Genomic DNA, 25,607 nt, shown 5'->3' on the forward strand with positions numbered 1-25,607 from the left:
AAGAGAGAAACAAGGTCCAAATGGAGTCTACCCCAGCAGAAGGCGTGGCTTCTGCCTACCTGAGGCCGTTGAGAAGACTTTGCTGGAAATGTACATCTGAACTAAGACGTATTTTAGAAAGTGGAGTACTGTGCAGAGCAAAGGAAATAGGATAGGAGAGGCAAGGCAGCCAGAGAGAGCCAGAAACCCTCAGAACATCGCCAGGCTCCTGGGAGGGCCTTTCAGAGAGTGACCATGATACGTGGAGCCGAGCGGAACAGGAGAGGCTGGGAGGCACACAGGACTGGTACCCTGGAAACGTGGGCACATTCCCATGCGGAGGTGCCAAAAGAGAGAAGAAGGACATTCCAGGAAAGGGTGCAAGCCAAACACTTGCCAGCTCTGAAATTCTATCCAAGTGTGCTCCTGTTCCCTCTTTTTCCTCAGATGCTGGCTTGCTACTGAAATCAGGTTACTGCCTTGTCTCTGCACTTTTAATCTCTAGAATCCAAGGCCACAATTGGATGAAAATCTTGTCCTTAAACACATCTTCTGTCTGGTGACAGTAAATAGGATTTCAAAATAAAAAATACTTAATGTATTTATTCTTATTGTTGGGACTCACCGATTCTGAGAACCTAATGATTCATCTTATTCATACTAAGGCAAACAGAATATATAAAATATGGAGTACTATAGTACAGCTAGATTTTCCAACAAACAAAGGATAGAAAGGCCATTCTAAAGGATATCAATAGGAAAAATATACTCCTGGTTAGTTTTGGATTTGAAGACGGGATTCTCTCATTTACTTTCTTTTTTTTAACAAAAGAAAAATCCCAAACCTTTAGGAAAACTTTGCCTCCTCTATCTGCCCCCATGCTGTGCTTTCCATCCCCCTCAAGGCACAACTTTTCTGACAGATCTGCTGTATTTGCCACATAAAAAACCAAATCAAGGCAGAACCATCATCCCAAAGTGCAAAGCAAACTTTCGTTATTAGTTGTGCTGGCAAAAATCTTGGAAAGTGTAAGCAACATAAAGTCCAAGAAAAAGACCAAAATATATCACTGCAAAGCAGAACTCCTTGTAACAAGGTTTATAAAATATCCGTTTTTCCCCCTTGGCTATTCTTACACAAGCTGAACTTATTTGTACAGCGTTGCAAAGCAGACAAGGAAACACGCGCACACACACGTACACAAATACACAAAGAAGACGTGCCTGAAGACTGTCTGAGAGGGGGTGTTCCGAACCAGACCGACCGTGCACAGCGTCCTTGCCCAGATGCATTTGACTTCAGGCTTGGGAACGTTAAACAAACACAAAAACAAGAGCCGGCGATGCGCGTGCTGGGCTGGGTGACAGAGGCAGCGAGCAAATATTGGGATTGTGTTTCACCTGTTGCCATGGTTACCAAAACAGGGTGGATACTTGCAGAAAGAGAAAGAAAGAAAACTGGGAAGACAATGAGTCCTAGGAGACTGTCTGAATGTGTGTATGTGAAGACTCTACTGAGGGTGGAGGAAGGGAGAGCGCAGAGAGAGTCGATGGAAAGGGACCTTTCAATACCGCTTTGTGCTGGGTGCTTTGAGAGCTCTGTCATTGCTTCACACCAAGGAGAAACACATCTCCAAAAGCCCAAGTAAGATTCACGCAGTCCCAAAAAACACAGCACTGAGATGTGGGAACTTTACTTTTGCTCGGTGGCAGGCAAAATCAAGGCAGTTTATACTGAGTACCAAGAGATGTAATACTCATTGTGAATCCACACTCTGCGTGACCAAGAAGAATAGCTGAGTGGTCTCATGTTGAGAACCCCAGGTCTCAGGAATAATTATAGAAAACTGAACCCATTCCTTCAGGCATTTGGATGATCAACTTCAACTCCCATTTGATATAAAAGGGAAAAGCTGACTGATCTTCTTCTTCCCAGGTACTTTGCCTCACTAACCAAACTCTACAGACAATGCTTCAGGAAAGACTTCCTTAGAAAGTTCACTATCACAGCAACCAGCAGATGGCTTTCTCTGTTAATTCCTGACTAGCACGTGGAGAGTGAAGTACTATAAACTGAAAACCTGGAATCCGGGTTCTAATTCCCCTTCTTTTGCTAATTAGCTATGTGACCTTAGACCAGGTATTAACTGGAACTTCAGACTGTTGTTTCTCCAAGGAAAGAATTTTACTAAAATAATCCCTGAGCTCCTTTCCTGCTTTGGAATTTGGTGATTCATAAGCAATTGATCATCTCTCAAATTCTCATTTTCAAAACAAATACAATCAAATGTATAATCCCATATATTTAGGATCCTGATCAGCACATGGAATGTAAACACAGTAGGAATTTATTCTATTCTATGGCAATATAAATAAATGGTTGTTAGCACCTATCAATGATCTCACAATCTAACCATTTACATTGTACCAAAAAAGATGATATATTCCCCAACTAAGCTTTCTACAGTTTAAATGGGTGAAGTGGTAACAGCATGGGAAAGGTTATATTTCAGCCAAGAAAAAGGCCTCTATGCGCTCTCAGAGTTACGTTGTTGCTTTTAGTCCTTTAATTCAGCACTTGTCCTGGCCGGACAGAAATATGGATCAGCCTTCTCTCCAGTGTCTAGATGATGAGGACTAGAGAAGTTAATAGGTTACCAGGCCTAGCAATTAATTTGAGTCTCATCTCCCTTTAAAACCACTGAGTTTTACTTTTATAAGGACTTGCTTTGATTCAGAGTAAGTTATCATGAGGACTCTAGGGTCAGGGATGATATAGTAGAAACAGGACAAAAATCAAAGACTTGGGCTCAGGGCCTGGTTATGCCACTGGCTCATGATGGAAAGTCACTTAAAAAACTCTCCGTGTCTATAAAATGAGATAGTTATACTTCCCTGTTGACCCTATAGGGGTTGCTATCAGGCTTCAAGGAGACAATGTATACTTTACAGTTTAGAAAGTGCTCTACTAATATAAATTCAAAAGACGAACATTCCCACTGCTGGCAAAACATTATTGTTTAGGGTCAGGAGCAAGAGCCCAATACCTGGGTTAACATCCCAACACCATTGTTTTCTTTTTAATCAGCTTGTATGTTCTTCACAAGTTACTCAGTCTCTCAGTTTATCCATTTATAAAATGAGATTAAGAATAGTACCTCCCTCAGGGGATTGTTTCAAGAATTAAATGAAATAATGTACTGTAAGATGCTTAACATAATTTTTGCCACCACATAACAAGTGATTAATTAATGTTAACAATTACTGTTTTCTACTGTGGTGCTTTATACTGCTCTTAAAATGATATCCATCAAGAGTTAAGATTTTTGCTGTTGTTGTCACAGAATCTTACCTAATTCCTATTCACCTCCATAGTGGACAGTGGTTTTTCCTAGCACCAGAGGAGCAGGATTCTGAAAAGAGTGGTCTCCTTGGATTAGCCTATCACCACTTTGATCACTGGCTACGGGGCCACATGGCTGCTGGCGAGTGAAGGAGGGCGTCTTTCAAGTCAACAGCATTTCCTGCCTTGCCACAAGGCTTTTGAGAAGCAGACAGCCTATTTATTCCCTGCTTTTTTATTCCTAGACATTTAGGAAGTGAAGCTGGGGATGATTAAAGCAAATAGGCAAATCGAAGGACTGCATTTCTCAAAACTGCCAGAGAGATGTTACCTGGAGACTGTCTTTTCATGTGTATAAATTTTCCAGGCAACTCCATATGGAACCAGACTTCTCTGTGATTTATCTATTGGACAGTGGGTGGCCAAAGGGCACTGTAGGCAAACAGTTATCCAGCTCGATAATTAGGGAGGGAAAAGGCAAACACAAACACACCCAGGTTGACATTCAAAACAAAGTAGAGATTTAACCATGGATTGCTCACTATGCCACCCCGGTTCTCATCTGCCAATCTGCCAGGAAGAAACTATTAGCCAAAAAAAGAAGCACTGTTAGTAATTTATTGGTACAGCTGATGGCAAAAGCACAATTCTGTGTAGAAGGGTGAAGGCCTGAGTTGGGGCCCAGCTTTGTGTTTAAATGATAGCTTGATCTCCTGAAGTCTTTGCCAGGGTTTTCTGTCCTTACTTATGAAATGAGGGACTGGGGCAAGGTCTTCACTAAGCGCCTTCTATCTCTAAGAGGCCTTGACGCTCCAATCCTATGGTTTCTTTCATTCATTCATTAATGTATATTTATGTATTCATTCAATGAACAGTAAACCTAACTGGATGAGGTATTGACTGTTGGTGACCAAAACACAGCACAGTCAGTCCACCACAATGGAAGAAACAGCCTTAGCATAGATTGCTCTCAGTTCCTCAGAGACAATGATATTCGCAGTTCTGTTTTCTAAGGAACAGATGTACTGCGTTCCTCTCAAGGAAAAAAATAAGATGGCTATTGTTTCTAGACGTCTTTCAGACAAATCAAATGTAGATAGCTACTCTTACAACCTGAATACTTAGCTAAGCATTTTAACAATGTTTTCCTCCCCTTCTTAGCCCCATCATTGCCCCCTACCCACTCCATCCCATTCTCATTTCCAGGGCTAGGGTTTGGTTCCTTCTCATAATTTTAATTCAATTCAAGTCAATTAAATTCAGTTCTCATTCATGGGGCCTTTCTCAGTACACAGAGCTTACACAATGCAAGGATTATTTTCAAGGAGCTTCCAATCAATCAAGTCGGGGAGACACACATGTAAAACAAGAAATGTCACGATTAAAATGAGTTGGAATAAGAGGCAGTGAGGTTGGACCAATCAGTACAGCCATAGAGCTCTGGTTAAACTAAGCAGTAAGGTCCATGCTAACCAACCACTCCACATTTTTACAAGTTACTAGAGGTCTACACTGTCCTAGCCATCCTTGTCTCCCATTTGTTTGTACATATAAATTAACCTAAAATGAATTGGATTTAATCTGCTGCTTACCAACACCTGGAACCTGTATATTTTTATCTAAAGGATCAGTGTTGTGATGAAAATGCTTTGCCATTAGAGTCTGGGACTTTAGCTTTTGCTAAATGATATGTCATTGGGCCAGTTTTTTTTAACTAGGTAAAGCTCAGTCTCAGTTATAAAATAAGGACAATATCCCTGTTATGGGGCTGTCCTGAGAATAAAATCAGGTCAGAGCTATACATAACTTCTCCTTGGTGTCACTATTTCCTAGGCTTCCTACCCCTGTCCAAACTGACGGTGACTCCTGGGCAGAGTGGCCAGCGCCCTCTATGAAAGGCTGTTTATATGCCGTCCTCATCATCAGTTTCAATATAATAGTTGTCATCTCATCATTAATGAGACTCCAGACAGATAGATGTTTGGACAAGTTCTTCCCATGCTTTATTTATTTTCCAACCCTATTATTGACTTCTTTAAAAAAGAAAAGGAAAACCTTTGAAAAAATTAGATAGAATTGGTCTAATTCTCACAAACAGGAATGAGCACAAATCTACAGAACCGACAGCACCACATCTACATCATTACAGAACCACACACACCCAGCAGAGGCTGGAAACAGGATGCCAGTCTGGTTTGCTTTTCCTACCCGTTCTGTCTCCTTCATCCTTCCCTTTCTCTTTGCTTATCCCCCTCCTTCTCTCCCTTTCCCCTTTGAGTGTTAAAACTGTCTACCAGATATCCAGTGAAAATTTCCTTCTAGCAGACCTTATTTTCATGAAAGACACTCACTGATCCTAGGACCCTGGGAGGAAGAGCCTATCGTCCTGTGTAGTTAGAAAGGTGGGAGGCTCTCACACCTCTGAATCTGCTCTGACCCTGAGACAAAATCCAGTATGCACATATCCACTTGTATTATCCTATGTTTGTTGGCTTAATTCTTCAGAAGAAAGATCCATAACACTAAATTATCTTTTGCCAGACTTACGATAAAATCAGCTTGGACAGATGTGACTACAGTCCACCGAAGTGCACGGCTTGATACTAATACACATTAAATCAAAAGAGAAACACGTGTGATTTCAATTTAGGATGTTGCAGATTAATGCACTGGACAGTTTACTGGGGACACTGGTTCACTCTCTCCCAGAGGAGAAATGACCCATTCAGGGCAAGGAGAATGGATGCATTCTATCGAACAATCAGTTATCAGCTTCTAACAAAGCTGTACATGGAAAGCAATCCTGCCTTACGCTTCTGTCCACCTCCAGGACCTCTGAGTTTCACCAGAGATTCACAACGATGACATCTGTCAGTGGCCAAAAGGGACTGTAAAATGGACACCCTGGCCCCAGGAGACAAGGTCTGCAGCATTGTGGGGTGGGCAATGCCTCCTGGGCGGCTCTCTGGTTGCTCGTGTGCTCTGAGCACACACCCCACAGAGTGCCTTCATCACAATAGCCCATGTGTGACCTCTGGAAAAGTCCTTGAAAACAGTGAAACAAGAGTCTTAGCTGAAATCTGGAATCCATTCCAGCTTTTACACAGGAAGAAAATTAGGCATAGAACAACAAAGCCCACAGTTCTGAGAAACCTGTGGAGGCTCTGGCTGACATTAATATCATGGAAGATTTCTTTTTTTTTCTTCTCTACTTTCTATTTCATAAAAACTTTTCGTCTAAGCAACCCAAAGCTGCTGGAAAATACTGTACAGTGAGTAGGTAGCAATAACTAGTTTCTCCAGTGAATAAAGTGAGCAGAAATCAGAATAGGGATGCTGAGTAATGTATTAAAAGTCATTTACTTAACGCTTTTCCAAGCTACTAGGTAAATGCTATTCTTCCAAAATATAAGTGGCCAATATTACAATTTTTCCCTTTGGATGAACAGGAATCCAAATTTGTATTGGCAAAAACAGGGTTAGGGGGTGGGAGTTTGGAGCAGAGGGAAAAGCTGTATCAACTCCATGATACAGTTCATTTGCCCAGACATCATGGATCTGGAAATATTCATTCACTTAGAACATGAATCAGCAGAGGAGTATGCCTGCTCAAAATTTAACTCGACAAACATTTGCAGGGTAACACTATTTTTATAAGCACAGCCCAATTCCCTTTTGTCTCCTGCTGATATTATTCACTATTAATCTCCCCTATCATATGTTCTTATTTCATGCATATAAATAACTGTAAACCTGGACTCCCCTTGGAAGCATTTTCCTTCTTTGCCAGCAAGAAGAGGGATAGGATACTTCTGAGTCGAACGGTGGCATACAATCCAGGAAAATTCAACTGGCAGGGAAATTTCATTTGGAATTGTGTTTCAGAATCTCCTTCAAGTTTGTCTGGTGGGGTCTCTCAAAAGAGATACAGACCCTGAACTAAACTAGATGATTCAGAAAGAATCCGGCTGAAGGAGTAGCATTTAATGTTTTAGACCCAGAACACTTATTCATACACATGAATAACTTAATTTTGTTTCTTAAGTACCTTCACAGTTCATTTTTTATTTTCCTCTAAAAAAATGTAAATGGCATTACTCTGGTCTCCAAAACAGATGCCAGTTTGGATTTTACTCTGCCAGCAATTATTTGGTTTGGCTCAGCAGGGCTTGAGTTGAAAAAATATTTGCCGATTCCAAAAAGATTTAACGAGCTTTGCTGAAGATGCTGGTGCCATTTGGCATGTCACAGGGACTGTGGCCCAGCAAAGAGACCTCTCCCAACCACAGACTTTCTGTGCCCGGGGTAGCCAACACTGGGAGTTCAGTTGCTTCCTTGGGTTAAGAAGGTGCAAGTCAAATGAGAGAAATTTCCAAGAGAAAGTGACCAAAGCCAGCATCCAAAACACTTACTGCCATTGAAGACAGAGTCCCTGGATTTTGATGGCTAATTTTCAGAGATGTCAATAACATCCAACCTCAGCCTTCCGACATGGTCCCTATGCTGTCACTCAGCAAAGCAAAAAAAATCTCCAACTTCTAGCAAAGCTATCTTTACCCAATATCAGATACAAAAAACTTTGCTGCAGTGTATTTTGTTGGCATCTGACACCTCACCAACTGCAGTGTCAGAATGTATACAAAAACTGAATTATTCCTTCAAGTAATTTTGCTAAATGTAACCAGCAAATTGACTTTATATGGCCAAGACCAACAGACACTGCTTTTATTAATATTTAGTAGGATATAAATGCATGAATCTATCACTTTGATTGGAAAGAATGACTTCAGTGCACATCAATCTCATATGTTAAAAGTCACTAAATGTCACCTGAAATCACACATTTCAATGTGAGCTGCAGTTACCCCAGGAGAAAACAAGACTCTGGTCTTTTCAAATCAATGTCACATCTGATGACTATAACACAAAAAATGAAAATATTTTCGTACTACTTGTGTGTTTAAAAATTACATCTATTTTGGTGGCTACTGGGGACAGGAAGAGTGGCACTGAAATGGTGACTACGTTGAAGAAGAGAAACTCTGGATTGTTTTTGTTAATTTCAGTTCCTGAACAAATATACACATATTTGGGTGTATCCCACCTCAACTCTTATGGATCTCCTCAAACTTCTAACAGTCCCTTTCACTAAGGCCACACACTGATCCAATGCTAGTTACCTGAGCATCCCACGCCAAGGTTCAGTAACTAATAGCCTCAAAAAGAGGGCCAAGTTCTGCACTGCTTTTCCACAGAAAGACCTATTCATTGAAAACAAAGACGGAGCCATCTACCTCATTTAACTGGAGTTTGGAAGTCAGAGCAGAAATCAAAAGAAAAAGTCATGCAGTAAGAAAAGGATGATTATAATTGTTATTTACCATCTTAGCTTCTGAATGCATTGGCTGGACTTGGGGAGAAGCACAGGGGTTGCTGAGATTTGGACCTTGCATTCCCAGGAGGTTGGAGTTCACTGACATTTGTCTCTCCATCTAAGAGAAAGGAAAGTAACAGAATCAAAAGTCTGAGAAAGGCAGTTGAGATTATAGACAAAGCTGCATTTCTCTTTCAAATGGATTGTGTAGAATTTCTGTGAATAAATCCAGGGAAAACCTGCAGTTTGGTAAAGGGTAAGCAAGGTACTCCTAAGTCTTGAACTCAGGCACAGCAAATAATTATCCAAAGCCGCGTATTTTAGAGAATAAGCCCAATGCCAAAGAGAACGATATTGTGATGGGAGATCATTTCCAAACAAAAACAGGCAATACTTCCACAAAACCATGCAACACTCCCACAAGTGTTCACTTTGTAAACAATCTGAATACTACTCATCAAGCTTATTTTCATAGCTGCTGCTGCTAAGTCACTTCAGTCGTATCCGACTCTGTGTGACCCCATAGACGGCAGCCCGCCAGGCTCTGCCATCCCTGGGATTCTCCAGGCAAGAACACTGCAGTGGGTTGCCATTTCCTTCTCCAGTGCATGAAAGTGAAAAGTGAAAGTGAAGTTGTTCAGTCGTGTCTGACTCTTAGGGACCCCATGGACTGCAGCCTACCAGGCTCTTCTGTCCATGGGATTTTCCATTTCATAGCTATAAAGAGAATAACACATGCCTAGAAAAATGCTGGAAGGATATAGAATATACCAAATGGTTATCTCAAGTTATCTGTGGCTTTTGTGTTCTCCCCAAATTTTATACTGCAATGTGAATCATCTTAGCAGTAAGAAAAAATTCATTTTAAAAGCCACCCTCTTAAAGATGATGTGTCTTCCTGTCACTCTCATGACCACTATCAAAATGGTTCAGCAGAGGTATTTGAGCTGCTGCCCCTGGCACATCTTCTCTTCCCTGTTAACCTTGTCTGACTCTACACAGCAGCAGCTTTAGGCCTCCCAGCAGGGTTAGAGCTCTGGAAGGTAAAGAAAGCAGTGTGGGTACTGAAGACATGTGATCAACGCCCCCCACTGTCCTGCTAGCCTGCCCTTGTGTCTAGAATTAACATTCGATTATCAATATCTGAATTGAGTTCTGGCTTTTTTCTCCAGGGTGTCCCTGTTAAAAAATGAATCAGTAAAAAAAATCTCTATTTCAGTCAGAAAGACTGTGTCTGACAAACATTTTCCATTTAGTAGAAAACCAACACTTTTTGAAGAACAGGAATAATGCAAGTGTACTTAATACTGAAATCATACAGAAAATAATTAAGACTTCCTTCAAGAGAGAAATAGTTACTTCAATGCAAAAGTTTTTCCATTTGCCAAAGGATGGAAATGGAAACAATGTTTGGAAATTTTAGGGAACCAGGTTTCTGCTCAAAGTTAGCCTAGGTAGTCTTAGAAAATAGAGTTCCTTATCAAAGGAGCTCATCAAACAGTGCAGGAGAGAAACCTCACAGATAAGAGTTGAGAGTAATAGTTGAACAAAATGACCTTTAAGGTCCCTTCCATTGTTGAGATTATCACTGCAATTCCTGCTGTGTCCACCCCAAGGGCAGGGTTGTTGTTAGGATACCAATGTGTGGATGAGCAGAGGTACTTGCTAAAAGCCTTGTCATGAATGATTGGGGCACACTTCCTATCACATCACAGTGAAGTACCATCAGCCATACCTTAGCCAGAATTAGTTTATCAGTTATCTAGCAGTGTATGGCTTTGAACATATGTATACCTGTGGCGGATTCATTTCGATATTTGGCAAAACCAATACAATATTGTAAAGTTTAAAAATAAAATAAAATTAAAAAAAATAAAATAAAATAAAAGCTCCTTTTTTTTGAAAAAAAAAATTCATTTATGTACAGTCAGATATAAAGACATCTCTTTGACTCCTGTGCATATATATTCCTCAACTCAAGAGACTGCTTTTAAAAAAAAAAATAAATAAAAATAAAAGCATTGGGAGAAACCAAATTAAAAAAAAAAAAAAAGGAGCTATTTAATGATGGTGAACTTTCTAGACCACTCTAGCAAAACCTTTTGTGTGCACCAGTTCAGCAAAATAAAATAGAGTTGTCCCTCAATATTCCCCAGGGATTGGTTCCAGGAGCCCCTCTGACACTAAATTCCAAGGTACCCGAGTCTCATATAAAAGGCATAGTAATTGCATAAAACTTATACACACCCTTCCCTATACTTTAAATCATCTCCAGATCCCCCAAAACACCTAATACAATGTAAATACTTTGCAAATCCAAATGATGTTTTTTGGAATTGTCTGGAATTAAAATATATGGGCTGGCTGCATTCATTCTCATATTCCCCTAAATCTTCAAGCAGCCTGAGTATTCTAATTTTTTAAAATTATTTTTTAAATCATTATAAAATATACATAACTTAAAATTTACCAGTTTAACTCTTTTTAAGTGTACAGTTCAGTGCAATAAAGTACATTTGTATACTCTAATTGTTAAGTCATTGAGATTTCTCTAAAAAACGCTTATTACTTATAACCTCCACTTTCCAGAGGCTGGTGGGTAGGGGAGTGGGATTAGCATTTGACCCTTTATTCCAATTAGTGACCTTCTCCCAAAGAGAAATAAAATCCAAAGGAGTTTCTGCTTTCAGTTTTCGGAAGGAGGATTGTTCAGAAGGACACATGATTGTCCAGGGTTTTCCATCATGCTTTGGAGCCACCATTTTACAAAGAAGTGAGAGTAGCCTGCTTTCTGCTTCTGGATTCAGAGTCAGCCATGCTGCCTACTTTTTGGAAAAGTTACAGGCTATGACTGTTTCTACCTTATGACTCACAAATTAAACAGAATACTAAAAACAGGGCTGGTTTCTCTATCTTAAAAAAATTGCATTTTTCCACGTAAGTAATTATATGGGGTTACCAAGAGCCTCTTCAAAACAACTATTTGGTGCTTTGTGCTAATAAACGCTCTGCCCATGAGTGTGGCTTTAATGAGTGGACTAGAATGAAGAGGTCAGAAGACGGGAGTGGCTTTGCTGAATACTAAGCAATACTGAGCACTGTACGTAAAACATCCAGGTAAAGGATATCATCTTTTTTGAGCTTCTTCTTTTCCCTTGAAATAAGTTGGAAAACAGGAGCCAAAATGTCTGCAGTCCACTAGGCTTTTGCAATCATAAACGGGTATTCATATTCCCAAATAATTTCAGCTTGTGACTTTCAAGATCAGAAATCCTGACCCAGTGAACTCCTGGAAGGCAAAGCCTATTTTCGCCTTCACCACATTTTCAGCATCTAGCACAGAGCTTGGCCCTTAGAAGGAGCTCAACAAAAGTTTAAGAAATAAATGAATGAACAGATTCATCATTTATTTCAGACCTAGGGCTTTGTGAAATGTATAGCCTAACAGCATGTACCACAAATCAGTTAAGAATCTCACCTTCATCTACAGATATAAACTAATCTTTTATGCCAGGGAACATAAGAACTCTATGGAAAGTCCATGCTTGACAAGCTAAAATTATAGCACAAGGGCTGGCAACCTGATAATGAGGAATAAAGGGCCCAAACTTCTAGGCCCTAAAACTCTTAGTGACCATTGAAAAGCAGAGACATTACTTTGCCAACAAAGGTCCGTCTCGTCAAGGCTATGGTTTTTCCAGTGGTCATGTATGGATGTGAGAGTTGGACTGTGAAGAAAGCTGAGCGCCAAAGAATTGATGCTTTTGAACTGTGGTGTTGGAGAAGACTCTTGAGAGTCCCTTGGACTGCAAGGAGATCCAACCAGTCCATTCTGAAGAAGATCAGCCCTGGGATTTCTTTGGAAGGAATGATGCTAAAGCTGAAACTCCACTGGCCACCCCATATGAAGAGGTGACTCATTGGAAAAGACTCTGATGCTGGGAGGGATTGGGGGCAGGAGGAGAAGGGGATGACAGAGGATGAGATGGCTGGATGGCATCACCGACTCGATGGACGTGAGTTTGAGTGAACTCCGGGAGTTGGTGATGGACAGGGAGGCTTGGCGTGCTGTGATTCATGGGGTTGCAAAGAGTTGGATACGACTGAGTGACTCAACTGAACTGAAAACTCTTAGTATGTGCTTTTAGATATCTTGCATTCATTTTCATTAGTTACATTAGTGTCACTCCAGATAATGGCTTCCCAATCTTGGCACTATTGACATTTTGAGCCAAATAAGTCTTTGTCCTGGTAACTGTCCTATGCATTGTACACTGTTTAGCATCCCTGACCAAGACCCACTAGATGCCCACAGCACGTTTCCCAAGTTGTGACAATGAACAGTGTCTTCAGATATTGCCAAACATCCCTTGGAGGACAAAACTGATTCCAGTGAAGAATCGCCACTCTAGATGGACACTATTTTCATGACAGTTGTACATATCACGGACATGGGTTTGAACTTCTGACTCTGTTATCTACAGTAGCTCTTTAACATGTACTTGATCCTTGGCTTCTATTCTGAAGCATCAACATTTTAAAAAATTTTCAAGTATATGACTTCTCGTTAAAACCTTAAAGACTCGTTTTCTGTTCTACTCCTCTATTGTACAATGAACTGATACAGTGGAAACCAGTGCCAGGCAACCTTTTCTCTGGGTCTTTGCAGCCTAAATGTCCCACCTTTGCCCCTGGGAATGGTACACAGTTTATTCAAATTGGGAAAAAATATCACTGCAGTGATATTTTTCTGGACAACACCTAGAATTTCTGAAAGGAAACAATTTTAAATGAAGGATTTAAAGCCTAGATGAAAACAGCTTGTGGTAGAAGTCTCTTGCAATTTTGGTGAGGTTGAATGAAATCCAGGATTGCAGTGTGGGTGGTGCTGCTTTCCTTCATCCAAAATGTTTAAGGTGGAGCGAGGCAGGTAGTCAGCCAGCTCAGCTGTCCTTCTGACATTTTGCAAAGAATCTTTCTAGCCTGAACTACCTGACACTTACAGTGGGAAGACCTAGGTCTCTACAGTTGGGCCATCGAGCCTTTCTCCATCTCCCTGCTTCCAGATAAATGAGCAAATTCCTCATTCTGGGATGATCTGAGCTGCAAAACATGAGGAGAGATGCATATCCTAGTCACTTGTAACTTGTAACTCTTCCGTTACAAGCTGTGTGACATTAGACAAATCCCTCCAATGTCGTACTCCTCAGCTTTCCATTGGTAAAGTAAGTATATTGATAATGACTGCAGTCATATTCCCACAGGACTGCTGTGAGAACAAACTGAAATAGCAAATGTAGACAGTTCCTTAGAATGCTAAAAACGTTCTGCAAAATATTCCCGATATTGTGGTGGGAGGATTTTAATTGAATTGTCATGTCACCTCCAGGGCTTTCGAGAACCCTTATGTCCCTGAAAATGGTAACACTAGGCATGTGCACTGAGGCAGAGTGCCAGGGAGGATGAAGATATACACAGTGGGGATCCCATGGCAGGAGAGCAGGTTAGCTCTAAAACAGTCTGAATCTTCATTCTATGTGAATCTACTATTTTCAGGGAGGTGTAGTGTAATAACTCAGAAGTCAGACCACCTGGATCTACAACCTGATTCTGTCACTCACTGGCTCTTATTGATACTGAAACCGAAGCGCCAACACTTTGGCCACCTGATGCGAAGAGCTGACTCACTGGAAAAGGCCCTAATGCTGGGAAAGATTAAGGGCGAGAGGAGAAGGGGGTCACAGAGGATGAGATGGTTGGATGGCATCACTGACTCAATGGACATGAATTGGAGCAAACTCAGGGAGATAGTGAAGGACAGGGAAACCTGGCGTGCTGCAGTTCATGGGGTCACAAAGAATCAGACACAACTTAGTGAATGAACAACAATAAGCTCTTACTGACTTTGTCACTTAACCACCTTTCTCAGCCTCTTGTGCCTTGGTTTCCTCTTCTGCAAAGTAAGGGTAAGAACAGTGCATACCTCAGAGATTTGTTGTGAGTGAAAGGAGAGAATGTATGGATCATGTAGTGGTTGAGAGAGAACTCCTAGGTTTGAAACTCAATGGCACTGCTTCTCAGCCAAGCTCGTTTCTTGCCTTCTTACTTTCTTCATTCACAAATGGGGATAGTAATAGTATGTACCTGAGAGGGTTGTTTCACAGGTTAATGGAGTGGTTAGAGAGTGATCGGCACAAGGTAAGCATTCAGTAAATGCTGCTAGCATCATTAATAAAACATAATATGCATGCATATGTGTTAGCACTTATTACGTACCATCATTATTATTGTTATTATTGTCATTATCACTCTGAGTCCCAGCTAGACCACTCACTGGCAATTTAAGGACACTATATGTAACCCAAGCTATAGACTTTGGAGTAGTCATACACTCCCATGTCCCTGGACAAATCCCATTCCCTGAGTACTACAAACTCACTTGTCACCAGCAAGAAGATGAAACCATGCCTCATTATGGAAGCACTGAAGGATGGAGAAGCCAGCAAGATCCCCAAGGATACACAACTAGGCACTTAGAGCAAACTGGCACCCAGCTCAACTCTCCATCCATAAGAAGCTCTTTCCTTCCCCATCAGCTTAGATCTGCACACTTCCTGTACTTTTCCAAATGGGGCAAGCCTCAGCAGAAAGAAGAACTTACTGGCATCAAGACGGCAGAAGAGCCCGGCATTGTAGGGTTGGGCAGGGTCCCAGGCATGGAGGCTGGCATGGGCTGTCTCTGTCTGTTGTGAAGATGGAGCAGAGAAGATAGAGAGCCTGGGACAGGCCTGGGAACAAAAAAAGAAAGAAAAAATAGCAAACATTATTCCTGATACTCTAGGCAGGGGATTCACTGCCAGTTTTTCAAGTCCAGAACCAGTGGGGACAATACCATTACATGAGCAGCAGATCAGATTCCCTGATGGGAGCCACATAATTGAGGATATTAGGGAAATAATAACAAATAAAATACAAGCCTGGCTTCCTTTGCTGCTTCCTAGTTAATACATCAAATTCCACTTCATTTCCTGACCTCTGTTATCTAACTGATAGTCAATAGACAACAAGCCAGTAAATCTCCTACAACCCTTGCCTCTTAGGAAAGAGAAGGGACCTGGTAGTACATCCTGCATGTTTACTCTGAGGTCTCTGCCCTCTGGAGGATCTTAGAGCCTGAGACCTGTGTGCATTTGTTTTATAACATTCTCCCAAACTTCTGCCTGGAAGCCTGCCTGGCTTTTCTCTGGATATACTTTCACTCTCTGGATTTGCAGAGCCAACTTCATTCATAATTTCCCAATAGAAATCTGTTGTGACTTTTTCATAATTCTCCACTTTGAGTGGGAAAAAAACACAAAGCCAGGTCACAAACCAAAATAGCTAGATCACGGTTCACACGATGCAACAAGTCTTTCTTGGGGCGAGTCTGGGGCCCAGCCCCCAATTCCTGACCCCTCTTTGTAATAACTCAAGGTGTTAGACTCTTTGACAGAAATTGATTTCAGCCTGATCTGCAGGTCTCGGGTAAGCTTTCCTTGGGGGAGTACATAGTTCTTTTGCTTCAATTTGCCAGAAAAAAATTTAAGAGCCTTAAATTGATTTAATGAGCCAGGGAATGTGGGGCTGAGGGAAAAGGGGAATTATTTGTGTTTATTAAAAATGGCAAACAAATAACCTCCTTGGCTCAATTCTCAATATCCTGATGCTCTTACTCTGGGGAGCCATATAAATGTCAAACCATTGAAGTAATGACTTAACAAACAAAACAAACAAATAAATAAACACCCCTCAGAACCTCTGAGTCTTCATGTGAAAGCATCTTATCCTCAATGCCATGACAGAAAAATAGTGCTTCCCAAATTAATGTATTTTCTTAAAAAAAAAAAATCTCTTAAGCTAAGAGCTGGGTAAAGATTGCAGAGAGATGTTCTCTGCAGGGCAATGCCTTCCTGTGTTTCAGGGAAGGACAGCATGAAGAACCTCTTCTTTGGAGCTCATGTGCCTCCCATGGGTGACTCACAGAGCCTGAACTGGGGGAAAGAATGCCAAGATATTCTTCCTTCACATTGCTGTTATGATTCCAAAGAAGATTCAGTTTTCCATTCTTTTTGCCTGAAATCTCCATTGGAAACACGGCTAGCTATCACAGTCACACATATCATAGAAGGATTAGTCCTAAGTTAGTCCTAGATATATATGTTTAGGAAGTTGTGTATTTGAAAATATAAGAAAATATAAAAGTTTTACACAGAGTTTATGGTGATGTACACAAATTACAACCAGTTCTATTAACAGGATGTGTGTGAGTGGTTATATAGATAGGCTAAGCTGAGAAGCTTGTAACAATGACATGGGTGTTTTTAGAAAAGCAAATGAAGTACTATGGATATTTCTTGACATGTACACTTGGGACCTCTGTAGTACAGATGAACAGTAAGGATTAGCAAGGCCTTTGACGGCCCTTCAGCTTTTATAAGTCTAGGAAATGGCTGCTTTCAATCACTCCAAATTTCTATAGTTGTAATATCACTGGGTCAAAAGTCTCTGATACTCAGAGCTCAAGTCAGAGAAGTATAAAATGCTGCTTGACCAACAGACAACTTTTGTTTTTTATTCTTCAGTCTTAATGTTTTGTTTGGGACCTTTGCTAAAAAGAAAATAGCTATATATCAAAGTGTAGCATGTTTAATAATGGTCACTTCTTCTAAGTATAAGATTAATAATCTGAACTCCCCAGTTTCATAACGAGACCCTACAGATAGTTAAATATACATCCATCCATTCATTAAAAAATATCCAGATAAATAGATATAGATATCTATATACATACATACATATCATACATAAATCTATATATACATACATACAGTCTTCAACCATATGCCTGCCCCTCTAGTCACCAGGGTAATAATTTGAGTATAGACAGTTAGGGCCACTTGAGAACTGTTATCAAAAACAACTAAAAATATTTGATTATGTTGATGTGAAGTATCATCCTTATAAGCAAGGGCAACACATTATCATCATTTACATTTTGTTTCCAACATATTAATGATAATCCTGGTTATCAGCTTTTATTGATGGTCTATTTTTTTAAAGAAATCAATTAAACAACTTAATGGTGATGCAAATGAATATGCAAAAGCAATTAAATTTAAAATAAGTTTTCATTCTTCTCCCAAACTGTGGGAAACTCCCAGTTGTATAGAATAATTGGGGAATAGTATGTTTCATTTAATTCAGTGCTCTTATTAGGTCAGTTATTTCCACACCATGCATAAATCTCCTAGATTTTTAAATATTAAATATTCCTTCATTAATTAAGAAAATTTTTCAGGGTACGAGGTTCCCCTGGGACTATAATAATAATTACCAATGATACCAATCAGACAAATTGGCAAAATACAGCGGAAGGGAAAACGGTTATTTGGGAAGCCTGTATGTTTGAATTCTGAATAATTTTGAATTACTGTTTTACACAGATTCTGTAAGTAATTTCCCCAACCCCACCTACAAAACCAATAGAATTTCCTAGACTTCTTACATAGGCTTTTAAAATTAAAAAAACTGCAACAGCAACAATAAAACCCTATGCCTACCCAATCACTAGCTATACAAAGGCCTAGAATGAGGTAATTATGTAGCTTGGCTTGAGAAATAATCATTTGTCCAGAATATTTAGATCACTGAAGCTAAGTGTTATTGGAATACTTGCATTGTTTAATTCCCTTCATACATATAAAAATAGTTATTATTTAATACACTCATAAAATTTTCATATTGCACTTATACGTTGCTTCATATTTTTCTAAATATTTTCACCTTCATGGGACTTGAAACAATGCAGTGTGGTAGGTAAGTCCTATTACTCCCATGTTACTCAGGAGTAAGATGAATTCAGAAACATTTAAGTTTGCCCAAGGTCATATGGGTCATGAAAAAAAGTACGACTTACATTCAACTTGCAATAGAGGGCTTCCTCCATCACACCTTGATGCCTCCCATAACTAAGGTATTATTGATTTTTATTATACTAAAATAAATCCATGGCCCATTTCCTTTGATATTCACACTGCTGCCTGAACTTTCCAGTGAAGTAGTAAAATTCTGCTAACATGAGAAGTCACTCATCCATGTGAAATTTTGTTTTATTCCTTTAAAGAAAAAAAAACTTCCCAAACAACGCATCAGCAAGGCTCTGAAAATAAGATGGCAAATTGTGGTAAAGTTGTGAAAACAAAGACTCAACAGTTTTGCTCCAGTGCAGGCTTGTTGCCATGAGCTAATAATTCCAGACTTGCAAGCCGAGCCTCCTTTTTAATAAGCATATGCCTCTAGGTAAAGAATTTCTACTAAAAATTATTGAGGCATGGAACAAGGTAAGATGTGTGAGCTCATGTTGGATTGTTCAATTATGAAACTGAGTCCTATAGCATTAAGAGTTTTCCAACTTGACAGATTATTCCTCTTTTATACACTTGTATAAACATACTGCTTACGGCTGAAATCTATGTAAGATTTTCTTTCAATTAAGATGCCAGGGATGACAGACTGTTTTCATTGTCCTTAGCAGAATGATAGGTACCACAGCAAGAGATTTCATGTCCTTGTTTTTCCCTCCAAAGGATGGCATCCAGTCTAGGAGTATCAGTAAAGTCTGCTGGTCTTCCCTGCCCTTGTGCAAGCCCACTATCTTTAAGGAGCCAAGGGCCATTGTTTTTGTTTGCAAGATCTCAGGAGAGTCATAGCAGACTGCTCTTCTTTCCCAGTTCTTCACCAGATCCATTACTTCCTGGGATCAGTTATTAAACTCTTAAGACAGGCAGATAGGCCAGGTATGTGGACAGGCAAAGGGAAAAAATAAGTGATGAAAAAAATTAGGTTGGAAAATTGGAAGAGCAATATTAGCATCAAAGTCAGAGCACAGCCATCTAAGAAATCTAGAGCAGATAAAAAACAAAACAAAACAACAACAACAACAACAGAACCTGATGTTGAGGGTGGGGGCAGACTGTAAAAAAAAAAACCTTGAAAGCAAAAAAACAGCAGGAATGGTGGGCAAGGAGCAGGAGATACAGATGCCATTGCTATTAGAGTTTCTGATTCTGGAGAAGAAACTTTCTTAATTAACTTTTAGGCTTTCCATCTCATCATTTGTTTAATGAATGGATCAGACTACAGGCCATCTGGAAATCCCCTGAAGCTCTAAAATTCAGATTCTAGGACTTGAACTGAAAGTGATATGTTCTTAATCTAGTGAGGCTATATGTTTTATAGTGATAAGGGTATTCTTTACTGCTCACTGGTGTGTCCACAGCACTTAACCTGGCACCTAGCACAAAGTAGGTGGTCAGTGTATCTATATTAAATGAAATTGAGCTCATACAGTGCTTAGTTATTAAATTCCAAATAGAAGGTGTCCTAAAAAGTGAGAGAAATTCTTGAAAATGGATCCAATCCATTCTATGGAGCCCACACTTCATTCTCATTTAAATATAACATGAGTTCACACACAGATTAGAGAAAGTTTGCTGCCCACTATCTTTGTATTTGCTTATGAAAAGAAAGTTGTATTTCTTTTGAATCTTCTTAAATGAACTGTTGTGGCCTAATTTACCACACTAATTTCTGTCTGGGATACAGAGACTGAAGAGTTAAAGAGGGGGGTTCAGGATGGGGAACACGTGTACACCCGTGGTGGATTCACGTTGATGTATGGCAAAAGCAATACAATATTGTAAAGTAATCAGCCTCCAATTAAAATAAATAAATTTATATTTTAAAACAAAGAGGGGAATGTTAAACTCTTAAATTTAAAGAGAAGGCAGTTTGTAGTGAGAAATATTTATTCTTCTCCTAAGTGAAATTTTTTAAAGAAATATAAATTCTTGTTTTGTAAAGAAAGCAAATTGCCAGGATAATCAAATAGAATGTGAAATGGAAAGACCATGTAGTTGATTTCTTCCCTGCTGCTGCTGCTAAGTCACTTGAGTCGTGTCCGACTCTGTGCGACCCCATAGACGGCAGCCCACCAGGCTCCCCCGTCCCTGGGATTCTCCAGGCAAGAACACTGGAGTGGGTTGCCATTTCCTTCTCCAATGCAGGAAAGTGAAAAGCGAAAGTCAAGTCACTCAGTTGTGTCCGACTCTTAGCGACCCCATGGACTGCAGCCTACCAGGCTCCTCTGTCCATGGGATTTTCCAGGCAAGAGTACTAGAGTGGGGTGCCATTGCTTTCTCCGGATTTCTTCCCTAGGTACTAAATATATTATAAAATGGGGTACTGAAGAACATGGGCTTAGGAGCTAGTCTGCCAAAATTGGAATCTCAGCTCTGCCACTTATTAGCTATGAAACCTTGGGCAGAGTTACTTGACTTCTCTGTACCTCTGTTTTCTCAACTGCAAAATGGGGTGAGAGAGATATTTATCTCATGGCATTAAATGAGTTATCATATGTTAAATATATTGAATATGCTTAAAATTTAGTTGTGGTTATTTTTGTTTCTATTATTATTATTATTCTGAGACACTACCCAAACAACAGATTGATTACTATACTCAATCAAGAAACTGTGGCTTAAGGCTAGAATCTTCTGTTGTGTTTATATGTGCTGGGGAGAGATCTTAGTTCCCCTACCAGGGATTGAATCCAGACCCACAGCAGTGAAAGCAGTGAGTAAGGCTGAAATCTTAAAGAATATCCATCCTTAGCTTTAACTGAAGAACTACAATCTAACAAATGTAAAAATGTTCCAAACTCCATACATATATATTTGTTTTAAAATGCATTAACTTTAGAATCCCAAACTCTTCTATGAAGTCAAGTGGATTCTTCCCACCAATGATTTTACAGAATTGCAAAATGACTTCACAGTATTTCTCAGAAAGGAGCCTTGAAAATATTTCCTCAAAATGGAACCAAACTAGTTCCTGAGAGATCAGTCCTCAGTATTTTGTTTTTCCTGAAAACAATGACAGAAATCCAACAGAAGTAATAACTGGGGAAACAAGAAAGCTATCTGGCCCCCATTCTCAAAGACATCGTATTACTTCTATCTTTCAGAATGAGCTCATGCTCTGTACCAGGTCTTATGGCCAAGCTCCTGAAGCTGGCTGGCAGGGGAATACAGTATTTCCCCTTTTAACAAATAAGGAATTTGAAAGTAGAAATTCTACAAAGAAGTAGAAATAGTTAGCTTGAGAAAAGGCACCAAAGCATCAGCAGAATTCAATTAAAATATATTTCCCTTTTTAAGCTTCCTCAGGCTCAAGACAGGACCTCTGATAAAGATCGGGAATCTCCCTGAGAGAATTGTCCCTCTGTCTCTTTTCCTTTGGTGACACAACATTTGGGCATCCAGGAAGAGAATCCTGCCTTAGTATTTTCATCTTATCCTCGACCCAGCCCCTCAACTCCATCGTGTCTTGAAAAGCTAGTACACTAGCCAAAGCAAAACAGCAAATGCTCTGGCTCATCAGAGATACTAGTAAGCCCATATCCTTGTGATAGAACTCAATGCAGCTCCACAGTCCTGAACCATCTGATCCTTCACTACCTCCCCAGCTCATGGCCATGGGCTCCACACATCTGCCATAATGATTTTCTTCCAGCTTTATGAAAGCACTGTCTTTCTTCCTGCCACAGACCATTGACGTAAGTAATCCTACAATCTTCTCTGGGCGATTACACCAGGATGGGTGAAGCAATAACTGGGAAAACAAGCACTTTTTTGGAGTGCTCTTTAGTGTACCCTGCACTCTTCCCTAGTAACACGTATCCCCATTTATTCAATCAATCATCAAAAAATCAACTGAGTACCTAATACATTTTGGACCCTATACACTTTAATTTCAGAGGGGAAAACTTGTTTGGTAAATCAGATCACTTGCACAAGAATTCATTTACATATGTCCAATTGGCAACAATAGGATGATGAACAAAACAGATGCATTCATGGCCTTTTGGAGTTTACCATCTCTGCTTCTCCATTATAATTCATTAAAAATTTTGAGTGAATTTTTTAAAATGTCTCTGCTCCCAACTAGACCATATACTTCATAAGTCAGAGATTGTATCTGCTTTGTTTACCTGTGCAGACACATCTGAAATTTAAGAAAGTACATGATACCAAATAGATGTTTAATAAATATTTCTCAAATTAATGAAAACATAGATATTGAGGATCTCTTTGACTAGCAAAAGACATGGCAAGAACAGTGTTCAATAAATTATCTCTAATTAATATGAACTTAATTGATTTACAAATTGTGAAACTCCAATTTACATTAGCAACTTAATATAACCCATTTCTGTTCTTGAACAGCATAACTGGTTACCTCCAAGGTAATCTGTACTTTTTAATCAGTGTCCCTTAGATTAAACTCAAGTTTCAGGTGAGCTCTAGACCCATTTATTTTTGCCTGAATTAAATTAATTTCTTATTTGACATTACATTTGGGGCATTTCTTAAGAAAAGGCTATGAATAATTCAGGAACACTCATCTGTCCCTAATCTATATAATATTTAAAAAATTGGATGCCCGCCCTGCAATAAGGTTGCACTTTATAATGTTCAGAGCTCTGGGCTCAGAGGTACCTGTGACACCCACACCGTGGTCAGCTGAACATCTCTGCTTTGCACTGATTTATTGATACTAACAAGAACACTTTTGTAATCATTATCACCAGGGATGTTGGAAATTAATTTTTATTAAATTAAATTAAATTTACCATGCATTTACCATTTTTCTTTTAGAAAAATCAATTTAGTATTACTGCAATATATGCACTGTATTATATAACAGATATAGTATCTGATATCTTGGAAATGTAACTTCTTTTTCTTTCAATGAAAGCCTGACTGCAAGAGAGTCGGCAGTGGTAATACAATGTCATACAGCTAACAGAGCTGTATTCTGCTGGAGCCTTTGCTGGGTTTTACAGCATGCTTGCTGCATCTACTCAGGCAAAGGAGGTATTTACTAGTGCTTTCAAATGTTTTAAAAAGAGAAAGTAGTACTAGAAGGGGAGAGGTGAATTTATGGCCATTCTGCTGAGACTAGTAGATCAATCTTTTTTTTTTTTCTTTAATGACTGATTTCTGCACCATTAATATGAATTAGTCATGCAGTCAGCCTGGTTCATTTAAGTTAACCAAAAACATGGTTGGATTGGTTTCTGAAGTACTTTTGTAAAAAAAAAAAAAATCATTTTTAAATTCTGATATTTTTTTCTTTGTAAAGAGTTAAAGGCTCTTTTCTTTATAAAGACCCTTTTAAAAATATCCTAAATGCCTGAACAGTTTGGCTTTAACCACGGATCAGACTTAAAAGACATGAAGGGATGGTTTTTCAATTAGCCAATAACTTGTCAGTTGTTATCAATTATTCATAAAGTTACACTTAGAAAAGGCAAGTACATGCAGCTCAAAAGACATAAAAGATGGTTTTAAATGCAGGCTCAAATAAATGATATATATCTCTTTGGCTGGCTAGAGGGAAATTTTTCCTCCATAGAAACATATCTCTAAGTAAAGTTTCTTCCTGTTTGTGAGATGTTAATAAGCTTCCTCCTTGCTTCCTAAGGACAAATAAGTAGCCCTCTGATTATAAGCCTTGTCGTTTACAAGGGACTGCTGCTTGCATTCATTCACCATAAATGAATAATTCATGAAAACATTCACTAACACACTTGCTCAGACGTTGTGTAGAGGCAGAGAGCTCCCTTTGCTTAGAGATATCCCCTTCCTCCAACTCTAAGTCAGCAATTTGGTTTTGATTTCTTCTGGACTCTCAGCTTGTCGGCTACAATAGTTCAATGAGTAATCTGTAGTGGAATCCACACCCAGCACAATCTCCCAATACCTATGTTCCAAACAGACTGCTTAGTTTTGCTGCTGAATGACAGAAGCTCCAACTGCAAAAGATTTCCACCAGAGAAAACAGAAGAGCCCTTGAAAAGATCATATGGGCAACGTGTACTCATCCTTGCATTTTGCAAGCCTCCCCACTAGGTCACCCTTACTAACGCCTTTATCTAACCTCTTCTTGGATTGTGAGGCACAGTCTCTTAGGCAGTTTTCAAATACCTCTCCTGGGAAACCAAATTTATGACAGTCCTTCCACCCACCTCCCCACAGCCACTTGCCAGGGTGATTTCAGCTCTTTAGGAGGAGGTGGTAGAAATGATTAACTCCACAGATATATTGGCAGGAGAGAGGATGTGTCAACGATGTAAGAGTGGCTTCGGGCAGCTGAGATGACACCCACAGACTCTGTGACACATGCAGACTCTGCAACCTTAGGCTGCTACAAGCTTGATTTCTCAAGTTCTGTTTTCAAGGATAAAGTACCTGGAATGCTCCAGGGTAACTTACTGGTTCTCCAGGGAAACACAGACAAGGAAAGAGACATTGCCTTAGGTCTGGCAAACTCCTCACTGGGTTACATGCTAACAGACAGCTGCAGATTCTAAACCTAGGCTGTAATCAAATAACAAAAATACATGGGATAGGGTGTGAGGGGCTGGGGGAGGGAGAAGGGGAAGGTATGGAGGAATTAGAGAAGGTTCTGAAGAAACACTGAAAAATACTGAAGGGCCAGAAGAACTATTTCTTTTTACATGGGAAAGTAAAAGGAACAAAAAGACAGGGAGATGATGATAAAGTTCTTCAAATTTTTAAATGACTATATTAGAGAATGGTGACCAGTTACTTTCAAATCCAACTGAAGCAGAATAACAATAATAAGACAGCAGCACACGGGATTTAAGTCAAAAGACAGAATATTTCCTGAGAATAAACAGTGTAAAACAATTAAATGGCTTACTGAGGTTTTGGTATTTCCTCTTATTAGACTCTTAAAAAATAGATTCGTCCCCATCTGGCAGGGTTTCCAGGGAGGAGGAGGAAG

General features: G+C 39.6%; 1 protein-coding gene across 3 annotated transcripts in view; it reads right to left on the reverse strand.

Moving 5' to 3' along the window:
* CREB5 (cAMP responsive element binding protein 5) overlaps positions 1–25,607 on the reverse strand; it is a 439,163-nt gene that overhangs the window by 93,032 nt on the left and 320,524 nt on the right. For 2 of the 3 annotated variants that reach the window (XM_019958835.2, XM_019958834.2), the window contains exons 6-7: positions 15,358–15,484; positions 8,704–8,814 (exon numbers count right to left, since the gene is read on the reverse strand). In XM_019958835.2, coding sequence (XP_019814394.1) covers positions 8,704–8,814; positions 15,358–15,484 — 238 coding nt within the window. The remainder of the gene's footprint in view (positions 1–8,703; positions 8,815–15,357; positions 15,485–25,607) is intronic. The other variant, XM_070787904.1, reaches the window with a different exon arrangement.

This window comes from Bos indicus, chromosome 4 (assembly GCF_029378745.1).
Source record: "Bos indicus isolate NIAB-ARS_2022 breed Sahiwal x Tharparkar chromosome 4, NIAB-ARS_B.indTharparkar_mat_pri_1.0, whole genome shotgun sequence".
NCBI classification, from domain to species: domain Eukaryota; kingdom Metazoa; phylum Chordata; class Mammalia; order Artiodactyla; family Bovidae; genus Bos; species Bos indicus.